The sequence below is a fragment of the Oncorhynchus masou genome, chromosome 17 (genome assembly GCF_036934945.1).
Source record: "Oncorhynchus masou masou isolate Uvic2021 chromosome 17, UVic_Omas_1.1, whole genome shotgun sequence".
In the NCBI taxonomy this organism is placed as follows: domain Eukaryota; kingdom Metazoa; phylum Chordata; class Actinopteri; order Salmoniformes; family Salmonidae; genus Oncorhynchus; species Oncorhynchus masou.
In genome coordinates this window covers 631020-650142 of record NC_088228.1, presented here as the reverse complement: position 1 = coordinate 650142, position 19123 = coordinate 631020, and the positions used below count along the sequence as shown (strand labels likewise).

General features: G+C 43.9%; 1 protein-coding gene across 3 annotated transcripts; it reads right to left on the bottom strand.

The window, feature by feature from the left end:
- Positions 1-11127: 11127 nt before the first annotated feature.
- xcr1b.2 (chemokine (C motif) receptor 1b, duplicate 2) lies at positions 11128-16950 on the bottom strand. 3 transcript variants are annotated; one of them, XM_064992014.1, is made up of 5 exons: positions 16856-16950; positions 16090-16251; positions 14248-14405; positions 12260-12538; positions 11128-11990 (listed from the first exon to the last, which is right to left on the bottom strand). In XM_064992014.1, exons 2-5 carry the CDS (start codon positions 16247-16249, stop codon positions 11472-11474), a joined length of 1116 nt encoding a protein of 371 aa, XP_064848086.1. In that variant the 5' UTR covers positions 16250-16251; positions 16856-16950; the 3' UTR covers positions 11128-11471. The 3 variants fall into 3 exon arrangements, with proteins under 3 accessions (XP_064848086.1, XP_064848088.1, XP_064848087.1); XM_064992016.1 differs by having other exon boundaries at positions 16090-16289; positions 16856-16911; XM_064992015.1 differs by lacking the exon at positions 16856-16950 and having other exon boundaries at positions 16090-16808.
- Positions 16951-19123: the final 2173 nt, after the last annotated feature.

Sequence of the window (19123 nt, the reverse complement as noted above, 5' to 3'; positions counted from 1 at the left end):
GTCCATCTAGGGAGGAGGGAGAAATATAATAAATATATACTGTATCCACTGTCCATCTAGGGAGTGAGGAGGAATATAATAAATATATACTGTATCCACTGTCCATCTAGGGAGGAGGGAGGAATATAATAAATATATACTGTATCCACTGTCCATCTAGGGAGGAGGGAGGAATATAATAAATATATACTGTATCACTGTCCATCTAAGGAGTGAGGAGGAATATAATAAATATATACTGTATCCACTGTCCATCTAGGGAGGAGGGAGGAATATAATAAATATATACTGTATCCACTGTCCATCTAGGGAGGAGGGAGGAATATAATAAATATATACTGTATCCACTGTCCATCTAGGGAGGAATATAATAAATATATACTGTATCCACTGTCCATCTAGGGAGGAGGGAGGAATATAATAAATATATACTGTATCCACTGTCCATCTAGGGAGGAGGGAGGAATATAATAAATATATACTGTATCCACTGTCCATCTAGGGAGGAATATAATAAATATATACTGTATCCACTGTCCATCTAGGGAGGAGGGAGAAATATAATAAATATAAACTGTATCCACTGTCCATCTAGGGAGGAGGGAGAATTATAATAAATATATACTGTATCCACTGTCCATCTAGGGAGGAGGGAGAAATATAATAAATATATACTGTATCCACTGTCCATCTAGGGAGGAGGGAGGAATATAATAAATATATACTGTATCCACTGTCCATCTAGGGAGGAGTGAGAAATATAATAAATATATACTGTATCCACTGTCCATCTAGGGAGGAATATAATAAATATATACTGTATCCACTGTCCATCTAGGGAGGAGGGAGGAATATCAAATATATACTGTATCCACTGTCCATCTAGGGAGGAATATAATAAATATATACTGTATCCACTGTCCATCTAGGGAGGAGGGAGGAATATCAAATATATACTGTATCCACTGTCCATCTAGGGAGGAGGGAGGAATATCAAATATATACTGTATCCACTGTCCATCTAGGGAGGAGGGAGGAATATAATAAATATATACTGTATCACTTCCATCTAAGGAGTGAGGAATATCATAAATATATACTGTATCCACTGTCCATCTAGGGAGGAATATAATAAATATATACTGTATCCACTGTCCATCTAGGGAGGAGGGAGGAATATAATAAATATATACTGTATCCACTGTCCATCTAGGGAGGAGGGAGGAATATAATAAATATATACTGTATCCACTGTCCATCTAGGGAGGAGGGAGGAATATAATAAATATATACTGTATCCACTGTCCATCTAGGGAGGAGGGAGGAATATAATAAATATATACTGTATCCACTGTCCATCTAGGGAGGAGGGAGGAATATAATAAATATATACTGTATCCACTGGCCATCTAGGGAGGAATATAATAAATATATACTGTATCCACTGTCCATCTAAGGAGGAGGGAGGAATATAATAAATATATACTGTATCCACTGTCCATCTAGGGAGGAATATAATAAATATATACTGTATCCACTGTCCATCTAGGGAGGAATATAATAAATATATACTGTATCCACTGTCCATCTAAGGAGGAGGGAGGAATATAATAAATATATACTGTATCCACTGGCCATCTAGGAGGAATATAATAAATATATACTGTATCCACTGTCCATCTAAGGAGGAGGGAGGAATATAATAAATATATACTGTATCCACTGTCCATCTAGGGAGGAATATAATAAATATATACTGTATCCACTGTCCATCTAAGGAGGAGGGAGGAATATAATAAATTTATACTGTATCCACTGTCCATCTAGGGAGGAGGGAGGAATATAATAAATATATACTGTATCCACTGGCCATCTAGGGAGAAGGAATATAATAAATATATACTGTGTCCCCTGTCCATCTTGGGAGGAGGGGGAATATATATAAATATATACACTATCGTTCAAGAGTTTGGGGTCACTTAGAAATGCCCTCCATTAAAATAACATCAAATTGATCAGAAATACAGTGTAGACATTGTTAATGTTGTAAATGACTACTGTAGCTGGTAACGGCAGATTTTTAATGGAATATCTACATTGGCGTACAGAGGCCCATTAGAAGAAACCATCACTCCTGTGTTCCAATGGCACGTTGTGTTAGCTAATCCAAGTTTATCATTTTAAAAGGCTAGTTGATCATTAGAAAACCCTTTTGCAATTATTTTAGCACAGCTGAAAACTGTTGTTCTGATTAACGTAGCAATAAAACTTGCCTTCTTTAGACTAGTTGAGTATTTGGAGCATCAGCATTTGTAGGTTGGATTAATGGCTCAAAATGGCCAGAAGCAAAGCACTTTCTTCTAAAACTCATGTCTTGTTCTGAGAAATGAAGGCTATTCCATGCAAGAAATTGCCAAGAAACTGAAGATCTTGTACAATGCCGTGTAGAAATAGAAATAGAATAGAATTTCCTGTATTACTAAATGAGGAGAGTTACAAACCACACACCAGTCAGAGTTATACTTAAACTTCATCTTTTAATAGTATGATAATTACAATAGCCCTTTGACTCTCAGATCAATTCACTATCTCTAATAAATAGTTGAGAGTGTCAACATAATGGCAACTGAGATCTTTTATAGCAACGATCCACCCCTCTCAACTTACATGACAAACCACAGATCTCAGGAACTCTTCACAAAAGGCCTTTTACTTGAGAAAGGATTATCCCACAGTCAGATAGCATTAGCTATAAATTATCGTTCAGTTTGGTCTCTAAAACGAGATTCTAATATCGTTCCTGGTTCTTCATAGTACCAAGACATTACCTCACTATCTGGAATGCTCTGTAGGCTTTATTGGCCAAAGACATCGTAAATCTCCTCTGTCAGTGCTATCTCATAGGCCCATCCTCAGTGGAACACACACACACAATATTCGACAGATTCTATTCTGTCGAATAAAACAACCATTCTGATGCAATACAAAGATGATAAAATAATCTTACAAGCACTATAACATAGTCTTGCAATTTTCCACAACATTTCCCCATCATATGGTTTCACAGATACATTCATTCATTCAGATACATATGAAGACAATTTTCCATTCTGACCTCTCCCCTCTCTGGGCCACAAGTGACTGAGCGGAGAAGGGAAAAGTGCAACTGCCAACAGTATAGTCCAAAGGGAGACATTCTAATGACAAAAATCTCAGCATATTATGTAAATAAAACATCTTATTTATTTGTTACCCAACTATTTCTGATTCATCCGCCACAGAGGACAAGTATATTAGAGTGTCTAGTTTGAGAAACAGACGCCTCACAAGTCCTCAACTGGCAGCTTCGTTAAATAGTACCCCTAAAACATCAGTCTCAAGTGACTAGGGGGCAGTATTTTCATTTATGGAAAAATAACGTTCCCGTAGTAAACGGGATATTTTGTCAGGACAAGATGCTAGAATATACATATAATTGACAGCTTAGGATAGAAAGCACTCTAAAGTTTCCAAAACTGTAAAAATATTGTCTGTGAGTATAACAGAACTTATATTGCAGGCGAAAGCCTGAGAAAAATCCAATCCGGAAGTGACTCATCTTATGAAAGCTCTGCGTTCCAATGCGTCCCTATTGAGCAGTGAATGGGCAACCAACCAGATTACTTTTTCTCTGTATTCCCCAAGGTGTCTACAGCATTGTGACGTAGTTTTACGCATTTATGTTGAAGAATACCCGTAAGCGGCTACATTGTGCAAGTGGTCACCTGATGGCTCTCAGAGTGATTCTCGCGTAAAATACAGAGGTTGCCATTATTCCAATCGGTCCTACTGAAAAACCACTTGTCCCGGTGGATATATTATCGAATAGATATTTGAAAAACACCTTGAGGATTGATTATAAACAACGTTTGCCATGTTTCTGTCGATATTATGGAGCTATTTTTGAATATTTTTCGGAGTTTTCGCGACTGCAATTTCCGGGCAATTTCTCAGCCAAACCTGAAGAACAAACGAGCTATTTCGCTTACAAAAATAATATTTTTGGAAAAAAGGAACATTGGCTATCTAACTGGGAGTCTCGTGAGTGAAAACATCCGAAGCTCATCAAAGCTAAACGATTTAATTTGATTGCTTTTCTGATTTCCGTGACCAAGTTACCTGCTGCTAGCTGGACAAAATGCTATGCTAGGCTATTGATAAACTTACACAAATGCTTGTCTAGCTTTGGCTGTAAAGCATATTTTGAAAATCTGAGATGACAGGGTGATTAACAAAAGGCTAAGCTGTGTCTCAATATATTTCACTTGTGATTTTCATGAATAGGAATATTTTTTAGAATATGTATGTCCGTTGCGTTATGCTAATTCGTGTCATTCGATGATTACGCTCCCGGGCCCGGATGGGGAGTCACTAGAGGTTAACGTCAACAGTGAAGAGGCGACTCCGGGATGCTGGCCTTCTAGGCAGAGTTCCTCTGTCCAGTGTCTGTGTTCTTTTGCCCATCTTAATCTTTTCTTTTTATTGGCCAGTCTGAGATATGGATTTTTCTTTGCAAGTCTGCCTAGAAGGCCAGCATCCCGGAGTTGCCTCGTCACTGTTGACATTGAGACTCTCTCTTATTCTTATCCATATTTTTTTTAAACTGCATTATTGGTCAGGGGCTCGTCAGTAAGCATTTCACTGTATGGTCTACACTTGTTGAATTCAGCGCATGTCACTAATAGACTTTGTTTTGATATATTACAGTGGGGCAAAAGGGTATTTAGTCAGCCACCAATTGTGCAAGTTCTCCCACCTAAAAAGATGAGAGAGGCCTGTAATTTTCATCATAGGTACACTTCAACTATGACAGACTAAAACAGGTCGATGTTGTTGGGACTGGAGCCTTACCAGACCCTGTCTGTCAGTCTCTAAAACAGGTTGATGTTGCTGAGACTGGACAACTACCAGACCCTGTCTGTCAGTCTCTAAAACAGGTTGATATCGCTGGGACTGGAGCACTACCAGACCCTCTCTGTCAGTCTCTAAAACATTTTGATGTTGTTGGGACTGGAGCACTACCAGACCCAGTCTGTCAGTCTCTAAAACAGGTTGATGTTGTTGGGACTGGAGCCCAACCAGACCCTGTCTGTCAGTCTCTAAAACAGGTTGATGTTGCTGGGACTGGACCACTACCAGACCCAGTCTGTCAGTCTCTAAAACAGGTTGATGTTGCTGGGACTGGAGCACTACCAGACCCAGTCTGTCAGTCTCTAAAACAGGTTGATGTTGCTGGGACTGGAGCACTACCAGACCCTGTCTGTCAGTCTCTAAAACAGGTTTATATCGCTGGGACTGGAGCACTACCAGACCCTGTCTGTCAGTCTCTAAAACAGGTTTATATCGTTTGGACTGGAGGTACCAGACCCTGTCTGTCATTTCTAAAACTGATACTGACTGGAGCACTACCAGACCCTGTCTGTCAGTCTCTAAAACAGGTTGATATCGTTTGGACTGGAGCACTACCAGACCCTGTCTGTCATTCTCTAAAACAGGTTGATATTGCTGGGACTGGAGCACTACCAGACCCTGTCTGTCATTCTCTAAAACAGGTTGATATTGCTGGGACTGGAGCACTACCAGACCCTGTCTGTCAGTCTCTAAAACAGGTTGATATCGCTGGGACTGGAGCACTACCAGACCCTGTCTGTCATTCTCTAAAACAGGTTGATATTGCTGGGACTGGAGCACTACCAGACCCTGTCTGTCAGTCTCTAAAACAGGTTTATATCATTTGGACTGGAGCACTACCAGACCCTGTCTGTCAGTCTCTAAAACAGGTTGATATCATTTGGACTGGAGCACTACCAGACCCTGTCTGTCATTCTCTAAAACAGGTTGATATTGCTGGGACTGGAGCACTACCAGACCCTGTCTGTCAGTCTCTAAAACAGGTTTATATCGCTGGGACTGGAGCACTACCAGACCCTGTCTGTCAGTCTCTAAAACAGGTTTATATCGTTTGGACTGGAGCACTACCAGACGCTGTCTGTCAGTCTCTAAAACAGGTTTATATCGCTGGGACTGGAGCACTACCAGACCCTGTCTGTCATTCTCTAAAACAGGTCGATGTTGCTGGGACTGGAGCCCTACGGGGCCGCCCCCAGGTGGTGAGGGTAGGTAACAACATCTCCTCCCCGCTGATCCTCAACACTGGGGCCCCACAAGGGTGCGTTCTGAGCCCTCTCCTGTACTCCCTGTTCACCCACGACTGCGTGGCCACGCACGCCTCCAACTCAATAATCAAGTTTGCGGACGACACAACAGTGGTAGGCTTGATTACCAACAACGACGAGACGGCCTACAGGGAGGAGGTGAGGGCCCTCGGAGTGTGGTGTCAGGAAAATAACCTCACACTCAACGTCAACAAAATTAAGGAGATGATTGTGGACTTCAGGAAACAGCAGAGGGAACACCCCCCTATCCACATCGATGGAACAGTAGTGGAGAGAGTGGCAAGTTTTAAGTTCCTCGGCATACACATCACAGACAAACTGAATTGGTCCACTCACACAGACAGCATCGTGAAGAAGGCGCAACAGCGCCTCTTCAACCTCAGGAGGCTGAAGAAATTCGGCTTGTCACCAAAAGCACTCACAAACTTCTACAGATGCACAATCGAGAGCATCCTGGCGGGCTGTATCACCGCCTGGTACGGCAACTGCTCCGCCCTCAACCGTAAGGCTCTCCAGAGGGTAGTGAGGTCTGCACAACGCATCACCGGGGGCAAACTACCTGCCCTCCAGGACACCTACACCACCCGATGTTACAGGAAGGCCATAAAGATCATCAAGGACATCAACCACCCGAGCCACTGCCTGTTCACCCCGCTATCATCCAGAAGGCGAGGTCAGTACAGGTGCATCAAAGCTGGGACCGAGAGACTGAAAAACAGCTTCTATCTCAAGGCCATCAGACTGTTAAACAGCCACCACTAACATTGAGTGGCTGCTGCCAACACACTGACACTGACTCAACTCCAGCCACTTTAATAATGGAAATTGATGGGAAATGATGTAAATATATCACTAGCCACTTTAAACAATGCTACCTTATATAATGTTACTTACCCTACATTATTCATCTCATATGCATACGTATATACTGTACTCTATATCATCGACTGCATCCTTATGTAATACATGTATCACTAGCCACTTTAACTATGCCACTTTGTTTACATACTCATCTCATATGTACATACCGTACTCGATACCATCTACTGTATCTTGCCTATGCTGCTTTGTACCATCACTCATTCATATATCCTTATGTACATATTCTTTATCCCCTTACACTGTGTATAAGACAGTAGTTTAAGAATTGTTAGTTAGATTACTTGTTGGTTATTACTGCATTGTCGGAACTAGAAGCACAAGCATTTCGCTACACTCGCATTAACATCTGCTAACCATGTGTATGTGACAAATACATTTGATTTGATTTGATTTGATACCAGACCCTGTCTGTCAGTCTCTAAAACAGGTTGATGTTGCTGGGATTAATCCTCAACCCTCTGTGGTTAAGGTGGAATCCCGTCTCTTTTTAAAGTGCTTGTTGCTCCCACAGCAAATCAAAGTTGTCACAAAAGAGACATTCCTGTCATTGCAAAGTTTCTTCAAGTATTTGTTCAGGGCAAAGTGATTTTTTAATTGCATTTTATATTTCACCTTTATTTAACCAGGTAGGCCAGTTGAGGGCAAGTTCTCATTTACAACTGTAACCTGGCCAAGATAAAGCAAAGCAGTGCGACACAAACAACAACACAGAGTTACATATGGGATAAACAAACATACAATCAATAACACAATAAAAAAAAGTCTATATACAGTGTGTGCAAATGAGGTAAGATTAGGGAGGTAAGGCAATAAATAGGCCATTGTGGCGAAGTAATTACAATTTAGCAAATAAACACTGGTGTGATATATGTGCAGAAGATGAATGTGCAAGTAGAGATACTGGGGTGTAAAGGAGAAGAAGAAAGATAATGTGAGGATGAGGTAGTTGTATGGGCTATTTATAGATTGGCTGAAATGTTCTGAACTTCTTCGGTAGCACGGAAAGGGGCCAGAGATAATTCTCTTCCCGGTGCTAGCAAGGGTGCACATGTTTTGGAGTCCTCCCTTTGATCGTCTAAAACGAAGGTCGTTGAAACATACGTGAGTGACAATGGTATCCATATTGGAGTACTTCGCCAGGAGGGCGTTGATGTCATGGATGACATTGGACCTTGGTCGGTGCCAATGTCTCTCACCATCGAGCTGCCCAAAATGATGGTGGTCGTGATGGAATCTGATGGGGAAGCGACCTGCTGAACTGTGGTGGCCATGAGGGAGGGTGCCACTGGGTGTTGACTCCCGGGCTGGTAGGTCCGTCTCAAGCGTGGCAAAGCAGTTTGATAGCTGGATTGGATAGATGAAAGGTGGCCAGACTGCCTACCCGATCTACTACGCCTTGCGAGTGTCCTGTCTCCCATGGGCCGCGGAGATGAGCTGAACATCTGTCTGTTGGATTGGGACAGATCAACACTGCCCTACTCAGACAGTTTAGCTATAGGATGCATTTAAAACTGAGATTCAGTTTGCCTGGGTTACAGCAAGATGGATGTACTTAGAAAGCAGGTTATCCTTTTCTCACAGCCAAACTAATAGCCGGAGTATCTCTTCCCTGAGCTGTTTGACGGTGGTGCATTTAAGGCTGACAAATCCCTGTCCATCTTCATCAAATCAATAAAAATGTTATTGGTCACATACATGTGTTTTGCAGATGTTACATGTAGAAAAATGCTTGTGCTTCTACTGTAGTTCTGACAGTGCAGCAATATCTAACAAGTAATATCTAACAATTTCACAACAAATACCTAATACACAAATCTAAGTAGGGAATGGAATTAAGAATATATAAATATATGGATGAGCAATGCCAGAGCAGCATAGAGTAAGATACAGTAGAATAGAATACAGTATATGAGATGAGTAATGCAAAATATGCATTTAACAGTCTTACGCACTTGAGATAGAAGCTGTTTTTCAGTCTCTCGGTCCCAGCTTTGATGCACTTGTAATGACCTCACCTTCTGGATGATAGCGGGGTGAACATGCAGTTGCTCGGGTGGTTGTTGTCCTTGATGATCTTTTTGGCCTTCCTGTGACATTGGGTGGTGTAGGTGTTCTGGAGGGCAGGTAGTTTGCCCCCCGGTGGTGCGTTGTGCAGACCTCACTACACTCTGGAGAGCCTTACGGTTGTGGGTGATGCAGTTTCCGTACCAGGCGGTGATACAGCCCGACAGAATGTTCTCAATTGTGCAGCTGTAAAGGTCTGTGGAGGTTTTAGGTGACAAGCCAAATTTCTTCAGCCTCCTGAGGTTGAAGAGGCGCTGTTGCGCCTTCTTCACCACACTCTCTGTGTCGGTGGACCATTTCAGTTTATCCGTGATGTGTACGCCGAGGAACTTAAAGCTTTCCACCTTCGCCACTGCTGTCCCGTCGATGTGTATAAGGGGTGCTCCCTCTGCTGTTTCCTGAAGTACACGATCATTTCATTTGTTTTGTTGACGTTGAGTGAGGTTTTTTTCTTCCTGACACCACACTCCGAGTGCCCTCACCTCCTCCCTCACCATCTTATTTATAAATGTTACCTAAAGGATTCTGATTCTGGTACCACACTAGTCTCTCAAAGCACTTCATGATGACAGAAGTGAGAGCTACGGGGCGATAGTAATTTAGTTCAGTTATCTTTGCCTTCTTGGGTACACAGACAATGGTGGCCATCTTGAAATATGTGGGGACATCAGACTGGGATAGGGAGAGAATGAATATGTCTGTAAACACACCAGCCAGCTGGTCTCCGCATGCTCTGAGGACGAGGCTAGGGATGCCGTCTGCGCCGGCAGCCCTGCGAGGATTAACACGTTTAAATGTCTTACTCACGTTGGCCACAGAGAAGGAGAGCCCACAGTCCTTGGTAGCGGGTCGTGTCGGTGGCACTTTATTGTCCTCAAATCGGGCAAAGAAGGAGTTTAGTTTGTCTGGAAGTAAGACGACGGTGTCCATGACGTGGCTGGTTCTCCTTTTGTTGTCCGTGATTGACTGTAGACCCTGCCACATACGTCTCGTGTCTGAGCCGTTGAATTGCAACTCCACTTTGTCTCTATACTGATGTTTTGCCTTTTTGATTACTTTGCGGAAGGAATGGCTACTCTGTTTGTATTCTGCCATATTCCCAGTCACCTTGCCATGTTTAAATACGATGGTTCATGCTTTCAGTTTCACGCGAATGCTGCCATCTATCCACGTTTTCTGATTAGGGTAGGTTTTAATAGTACAAGTGGGTACAATATCTCCTATACACTTCCTGATAAACTCAGTTACCGTTTCAGTGTATACATCAATATTATTCTCGGAACATATCCCATTCCGCGTGTCAAAACAATCTTGAAGTGTGAATTCCGATTGATCAGACCAGCGTTGCATGGGTACTTCCTGTTTGAGTTTCTGCCTATAGGTAGGGAGGAGCAAAATGGAGCCGTGGTCAGATTTGCCGGAAGGAGAGTGGGGGAGGGCCTTGTATGCATCCCGGAAGTTGGTTGTAACAGTGGCCTAGTGTTTTAGGAGCGTGAGTATTTCAGTCGATATGCTGATAGACAGAATTTAGGCAGTCTTTTCCTCAAATTTACCTTGTTAATTCATTTCACACCTGAAGACTTTGTGCCGTGGATAAAAACACCTGTAGGCTAGCAGTGCTAGCATTAGCCTGCTCTGTTTTCATGATGGCTAGCAGCTAACTGCTACTTAATAGGAATCTGAGACACAAACTTGCGGTCCCAGCCTTAATGGTTGACCGAGTCGCGGAATCCGTAGCAATACGAACTTAAGCTATAATTAAAAACCATTTAATGAAAACTATTTCATAAAAACAACAAACTGAGTGCAGACATTGTTCTTTTGCTTTGATGATGTTAGCAGAACATGCAGCCGCTCCAGACAGGTCCAGCCTAACCCTAAACCTAACCCAAGCCAGCATCCAGACAGGTCCAGTCTAACCCTAAACCTAACCCAAGCCACAGGCAAAAAAATACACATGTGCTACTTCTGCACACACAGCATTTTATTTACTTAGCACCTCAAACCACACATAGCATGTATTTCCAGTTTTACATCAACCATTGATAATATAGTATTTCACATATTCTACATTAAAAATATATTGTCTTCATATTGTATGAATATAGCATAGACTTATTCACAGAATCATTTCTGGACTGAACACAGCGTTCACATTCTGTGTATCACAGAATCATAACCAGGGATTCAAATGTTTTCTCACTTCCTCATTCCTCAGATCCAAAGCTTTAAACTTGGCCTTTTTTAACTATTAGAAGGGGCAGGAAAAACCCCTTTGCCAATAGACGGTCATTGAGAAAGTTCCATAGTTCATTCCTGCTCCGTTCTTAGCTCCATCCATGTAACTTTATAGTTATTCTCTCTGGGGTCCTGAAGCACCACAGCAGGTCCGGTTGGTCTAGGGGTGACGTGGGATGAACTGTGTCCCACACTCCTCTCCCCTCCTCCCCCCTGCCCTCCCCTCTCCTCCCCCATCAGACAGCACAACAGCGACCAGAGATGTCGTCTGAAGGAGTGAGACAGCATGTAGAGAGCAGGGTTCAGGAAGCAGTGGGCGTAGGCCACAATACGACACACAACGTACACAACATGCAGCCGCTCCTTGACCCCACAGTCTACAGGTGTGTAAACAGACATGACGAATATGAATAGGTTGTACGGCGCCCAGCAGACAATGAATGCTACCACGATACAGAAGACCACCAGCACTGTGCGGTGTTGTCTCCTGGTCGCAGTTACCAGGACCGTCCTGAGAATGGCACTATAGGAGAGGATGATGATGATTAGAGGGAGGACGAAGAGCAGGGACACCTGCAGGTTGTAGCCCAGCTGTTGGGGGACAGAGAGAGAGGGGGGACAGAGAGAGAGGGAGAGGTTATCTATGAATATCCAGCTTCTGGGGGACAGAGGGGTTATATATGAATATCCAACATTGGATACACTGGTCACAATTAGAGACAGGAATGTCCACTCACTGTTTGCTGAAACACAAAGTACATACAAAGACCATGTCAGTGGAAACGTGTATCACTGAAAGCTTAAACAAACATCCCTACTAGGAGCAGTAAACTCTTTCGTTCTACGTTACTGTAACCCACCTCCTCGTCCGTAGTTCCAGGTGAGACCTCACAGATGAATATTCTTGTCCCGTTTTCCACTTCCTGTACCTGGGAGGCTATGACATCACTGAGGGAGGCGGCCAGGCTGACTACCCATGATGCCGTGCAGGCGGCCAATGCGTACCCCAGTCGTCTCCTGGGAACGACTGTCCAGCGGGACGCGACGACTATTACACAGCGGTACACCGTCATGGAGGTGAGCAGCATCATACTGCTGTAGAGACCAGTGAAGTATGCCCCCGTCAACAGCTTACAGGCCTGGGGTCAGAGGTTATAGTTAGGGTTAGGGGTCAGCAGCATCATACTGCTGTAGAGACTGGTGAAGTATGCCCCCGTCAACAGCTTACAGGCCTGGGGTCAGAGGTTATAGTTAGGGTTAGGGGTCAGAGGTTAGGGTTAGAGGTCAGCAGCATCATACTGCTGTAGAGACTGGTGAAGTATGCCCCCGTCAACAGCTTACAGGCCTGGGGTCAGAGGTTATAGTTAGGGTTAGGGGTCAGAGGTTAGGGTTAGAGGTCAGCAGCATCATACTGCTGTAGAGACTGGTGAAGTATGCCCCCGTCAACAGTTTACAAGCCTGGGGTCAGAGGTTAGAGTTAGGAGTCAGAGGTTAGGGTTAGAGGTTAGGGTTAGAGGTTAGGGTTAAGAGTCAGAGGTTAGTATTAGGAATCAGAGTTTGAGGGTTAGAGGTTAGGGTTAGATGTCAGAGGTCAGGGTTAGATGTCAGAGGTTAGGGTTAGGAGTCAGAGGTTTGGGTTAGATATCAGATGTTAGGGTTAGAGGTCAGAGGTTAGGGTTAGAGATCAGAGGTTAGGGTTAGAGGTCAGAGGTTTGGGTTGAGGGTCAGAGTCATAGTCAGAGTTAGGAGTCAGAGTTTGAGGGTTGGAGATTAGGGTTAGAGGTCTGAGGTTAGATTTTAGGGTTAGTGATCCGAGGTTAGAGTTTAGGGTTAGGAGTCAGTGGTTGCTATGAGAGGTCAGAGAAAATGATTAGAGGGCTGATGTCAGGGTTAGATGTCAGAGGTTAGGGTTAGAGATCAAAGGTTAGGGTTAGAGAACAGAGAAAAGGATTAGAGATCAGAGGTCAGGGTTAGATGTCAGAAGTTAAGGTTAGAGGTCAGAGGTTAGGGTTAGAGATCAGAGGTTAGGGTTAGAGGTCAGAGGTTAGGGTTAGAGAACAGAGAAAAGGATTAGAGATCAGAGGTTAGGGTTAGAGAACAGAGAAAATGATTAGAGGTCAGAGGTCAGGGTTAGATGTCAGAAGTTAAGGTTAGAGGTCAGAGGTAGGGTTAGAGATCAAAGGTTAGGGTTAGAGGTTAGAGTTAGAGATCAAAGGTTAAGGTTAGAGATAAGAGGTTACGGTTGGAGGTTAGAGGTTATGGTTAGGAGTCAGAGGTTACGATTAGAGGTCAGGGAAAATGATTAGAGTTCAGAGGTCAGGGTTAGATGTCAGAGGTTAGGGTTAGAGGTTAGGGATAGGAGTGAGAGGTTAGGGTTAGATATCTGAGGTTATGGTTAGAGGTCAGAGGTTATGGTTAGGAGTCAGCGGTTAGGGTTAGAGTTCAGAGGTTAGGGTTAGAGGTTAGGGTTAGGATTCAGAGTTTGAGGTTTAGAGGTTAGGAGTCAAAGGTTAGTATTAGGAGTCAGAGTTTAGGGTTAGCGTCCAGAGGTCAGTGTTAGAGCTAAAGTTAGGAGTCAGGGGTCAGAGGTTAGGGTTAAGATTAGGAGTCAGGGGTTAGGGTCAGAGGCTAGGATTAAGGTTAGGAGGTTGATGAGATGAGTAATGCAAGATACGTAGACATTATTAAAGTAGCTAGTGGCTAGTGTTTCAATTCCTTAACGTTCCTTAGGCGTTAGAGGTTAGGGTTAGAGTATAGATGTCAGAGGTTAGAAGTCAGAGGTTGAGGTCAGAGGTTAGGAGTTAGAGGTTAGGGTTAGAGATCAGAAGTCAGGGTTGGTCATACCCACCAGGTCACCGAACATCCAGTGGGAGAGTTGGTAGACGGCCCAGAAGGGCAGGGTCAGGGTAAATAGGAGGTCAGAGGTCAACAGGTTTAGGATGAACAGGTTGGTGACCCTCCTTAGGTCCTCATAACGACACAATGCAACCAGCAACAATCCGTTACCTAGACAACACAAAAGAAATCATAAGGTAGACAACACAGGGGCCTCAAGAGTGACACAGTGGTCAAAGGCACTGCGTTGCTGTGCTAGCTGTGCCACTAGAGATCCTGGGTTTGAGTCCAGGCTCTGTCGAAGCAGGCCTCCACCGGGAGACTCATGAGGGGGCGCACAATTGGTCGAACGTTGTCCGGGTTAGGGGAGGGTTTGGCCGGCAGGGATGTTCTTGTCCCATCGCTCTCCAGCGATTCCTGTCGAGGGCGCAATGCACGCTGACACGGTTGCCAGGTGAACAGTGTTTCCTCTGACACATTGCTGCGGCTGGCTTCCGGTTTAAGCATTGTGTCAAGAAGCAGTACAATACAGAGGACACCGTTCGTTACCTGGACAACACTGAACACACCGTTACCTCGACAACATGGAACAGACCGCTAACTAGACAACACTGAACACACCGTCAACTAGACAACACAGAACAAACCGTTACCAAGACAACACAAAACACACCGTCAGCTAGACAACACAGAGCACACCATTAACTAGACAACACAGAACACACAGTTCACTAGACAAAACAGAACACACCGTTAACTAGACAACACAGAACACACCGTTAACTAGACAACACAGAACACACCGTTAACTAGACAACACAGAACACACCGTTAACTAGACAACACAGAACACACAGTTAACTAGACAACACAGAACACACAGTTACCTAGACAACACAGAACACACAGTTAACTAGACAAAACAGAACACACCGTTAACTAGACAACACAGAACACACATTTACCTAGACATCACCGAATACGCTGTTGATGACAAAGAGCAAATATGTTACCTGTGACACTGTGGAGGAAGATGAGGAGGAAGCAACCAATTTACCTGTGACACTGAGGAGGAAGATGAGGAGGAAGCAACCAAGTTACCTGTCGTGACACTGTTAGGGAATAATCAGAATTGGTGGGTAACATATGTAAGATGTTTTATATTCATCATATGTTTGTAAGTTACTTCTCATCAGAATGGTGTTTTTGTATAATACTGTGGCGAGGTTGCAGTTATCTGTTCGATGTCAAGACTGAGTTGCATGGGCCGCAGAGAGGGGAGAGGTCAAAGTGTCATCATGTGAAAACATATCTTTTGCTCCACAACGTCTGTGTGCCTCTGTGATCTTGTCCAAGATTGGTTGTATTTAGAATTGGTTGTATCTAATGACAATTTGATATATGCATGTTGATATGGAGGATTGGTTTATGGTTCTGAGTTTGAGAAAGGAGACAAAACTGAATGATAATTTATAGCCAACTGTGTGGCTAGGGGATACTCCTCTCTGGAGGACAGTCTTTTCTTTATGTAAGTTCCTGGGACCTGTGGATTGTCATGTCGTCTAGGGGGGGGGGGTGGATCTTCGCTATAAAGGATCCCATTTGCCATTGTGTGGGGGCTCTCAACTATTCAGTAGAGATACTGAAACTGTTGAGAGTCACAGAAAATGCTATAGAGCTCATATAATTAAAGATGGACTTTGATAACTAACTCTGACTTGTGTGTGTGGTTTGCTCCCATGATTTGGTAAATAGAGGAAATTTCCACGACAACACTGAGGAAGAAGATGAGGAGGAAGCAACCAAGTTACCTGTGACACTGAGGAGGAAGATGAAGAGGAAGCAACCAAGTTACCTGTGACACTGAGGAGGAAGATGACCAGGAAGCAACCAGCCGTGACCTCCTCTAACCCTCCGACCTCGTCACACAGCAGGATTAACTGTTTATCACCATAGTCTTCATCAGTGTAGTTGGTCTCATTCACCATGGTCTTCCAGGACTCAGTCAGGTCCATCACTGCAACGTGATTTATACTACAGAATGACAGAGAGCCACTACACCACAGACCACAGAGAATAGAGGTGATTTATACTATAGAATGACAGAGAGCCACTACACCACAGACCACAGAGAATAGAGGTGATTTATACTATAGAATGACAGAGAGCCACTACACCACAGACCACAGAGAATAGAGGTGATTTATACTATAGAATGACAGAGAGCCACTACACTACAGACCACAGAGAATAGAGGTGATTTATACTATAGAATGACAGAGAGCCACTACACTACAGACCACAGAGAATAGAGGTGATTTATACTACAGAATGACAGAGAGCCACTACACCACAGACCACAGAGAATAGAGGTGATTTATACTATAGAATGACAGAGAGCCACTCCAGTACAGATCACAGAGAATAGAGGTGATTTATACTATAGAATGACAGAGAGAGAGAATAGAGTTACATAGCAGGACTTATTACAAAGTGTGAGACACTTTCCAAGATGTGGAAATTACATGAGATGCATCAAATACTAAAGCAGCATTTTGATCAATTTGACCACATATCTATAACCTCTCTATAATATCATAATAATGTTAACACCAACCTACCATGTGAACCGGTTCTCAGAGTGTTGTTAGTGAGAAAACTGTTAACCACTGTTCAAGGGTGGTGTGGACAAACTACGCGTTGTTCCTCATTTTCAACCCAGTTTCACATTTAGTCAAACATGGATAAATGGACAGACTATGTTGTTCCTCAATTTCAACTCAGTTTCACATTTAGTAAAAAATGGATGAGTGGACACATTATTTAGTCTAACGTATGAGTATTCTTCTTGGCGCCTGAGGCTCTGTCTTATTGGCTCTTAAGGAGAACACCACATCAGTCACTGGCTTTATCAAGTACATTGAGAACGTCGTACCCAGAGTGACTGTACGTACATATCCCAACCAGAAGCCATGGATTACAGGCAGCATTCACACTGAGCTAAAGGGTAGAGCTGCCGCTTTCAAGGAGCGGGACTCAAACTCGGAAGTTTATAAGAAATCCCGCTATTCCCTTCGTCACACCATCAAACAGGCAAAGGGTCAATACAGGTCTAAGTTCGAATCGCACTACAGCGGCTCCGACGCACGTCGGATGTGGCAACTATTACAGAAAAGGGAAGCACAGCCGAGAGCTGCCCAGTGACAAGAGCCTATCAGACGAGCTAAAAAACTTCTATGCTCGCTTCGAGGCAAGCAGAAATGAAACATGCATGAGAGCGTCAGATGTTTTGGACGGCTGTGTGATTATGCTCTCCGCAGCCGACGTGAGTAAGACCTTCATACAGGTCAACATTCACAAGGCCACAGGGCCAGACGGATTACCAGGACGTGTATTCCGAGCATGCGCTGACCAACTGGAAAGTGTCTTCACTGACATTTTCAACCTCTTCCTGACCGAGTCTGTAATACCATCATGTTTTAAGCATGTTTCCCCGTGCTCAAGAACAGTAAGGTAACCTAAATGACTACTGACCCATAACACTCACATCTGCCGCCATGAAATACTTTGAAAGGCTGGTCATGGCTCACATAAACACCATTACTCCAGAAACCCTAGACCCACTCCAATTTGCATACCGCACCAAGAGATCCACAGATGATGCAATCTCTATTGCACTCCACACTGCTCTATCACACCTGGACAAAATTAACACCTATGTGAGAATGCTATTCATTGACTACAGCTCAGCGTAAAACACCAGTGTGTCCTCAAAAAAAGTTGTCATGGGTCCTCAGATCCTCAAAAGATTTTACAGCTGCACCATCGAGAGCATCCTGACGGGTTGCATCACTACCTGGTGTGGCAACTACTCGGCCTCCGACCGCAAGGCACTACAGAGGGTAGTGCTTGCGGCCCAGTATATGTCCGTGGCCAAGCTTCCTGCCATCCAGGACCACTATACCAGGCGGTGTCAGAGGAAGGCCCTATAAATTGTCAAAGCCATAGACTGCTCTCTCTGCTCCCGCATGGCAAGCGGTACCGGAGCACCATGTCTAGGTTCTACCCCCAAACCATAAGACCCCCCCCCCCCCGGAAGGCTTCTCCCCCCCCCCGGAAGGCTTCTGCTACTCTATGTCATTATGTATGTTTTACCGTAATTACCTCGACACTGTTGCCCCCGCACATTGACATTGACACTGTACTGGTACCCCCTGTATTTAGCCTCCACATAGACTCTGTACCGGTACCCCCTGTATATAGCCTCCACATTGACTCTGTACTGGTATATAGCCTCCACATTGACTCTGTACCGGTACCCCCTGTATATTGCCTCCACATTTATTTACATTTTTAATTTTACCTTTATTTAACCTTTATTTAGGCAAGTCAGTTAAGAACAAATTCTTATTTTCAATGACGGCCTAGGAACATTGGGTTAACTGCCTGTGCAGCCTCCACATTGACTCTGTACTGGTATATAGCCTCCACATTGACTCTGTACCGGTACCCCCTGTATATTGCCTCCACATTTATTTAAATTTTTAATTTTACCTTTATTTAACCTTTATTTAGGCAAGTCAGTTAAGAACAAATTCTTATTTTCAATGACGGCCTAGGAACATTGGGTTAACTGCCTGTGCAGGGGCAGAACGACAGATTTGTACCATGTCAGCTCGGGGATTAGAACTTGCAACCTTTCGGTTACTAGTCCAACGCTCTAACCACTAGGCTACACTGCCTCCCCATTGACTCTGTACTGGTACCCCCTGTATATAGCCTCCACATTGACTCTGTACCGGTACCCCCTGTATATAGCCTCCACATTGACTCTGTACTGGTACCCCCTGTATATAGCCTCCACATTGACTCTGTACCGGTACCCCCTG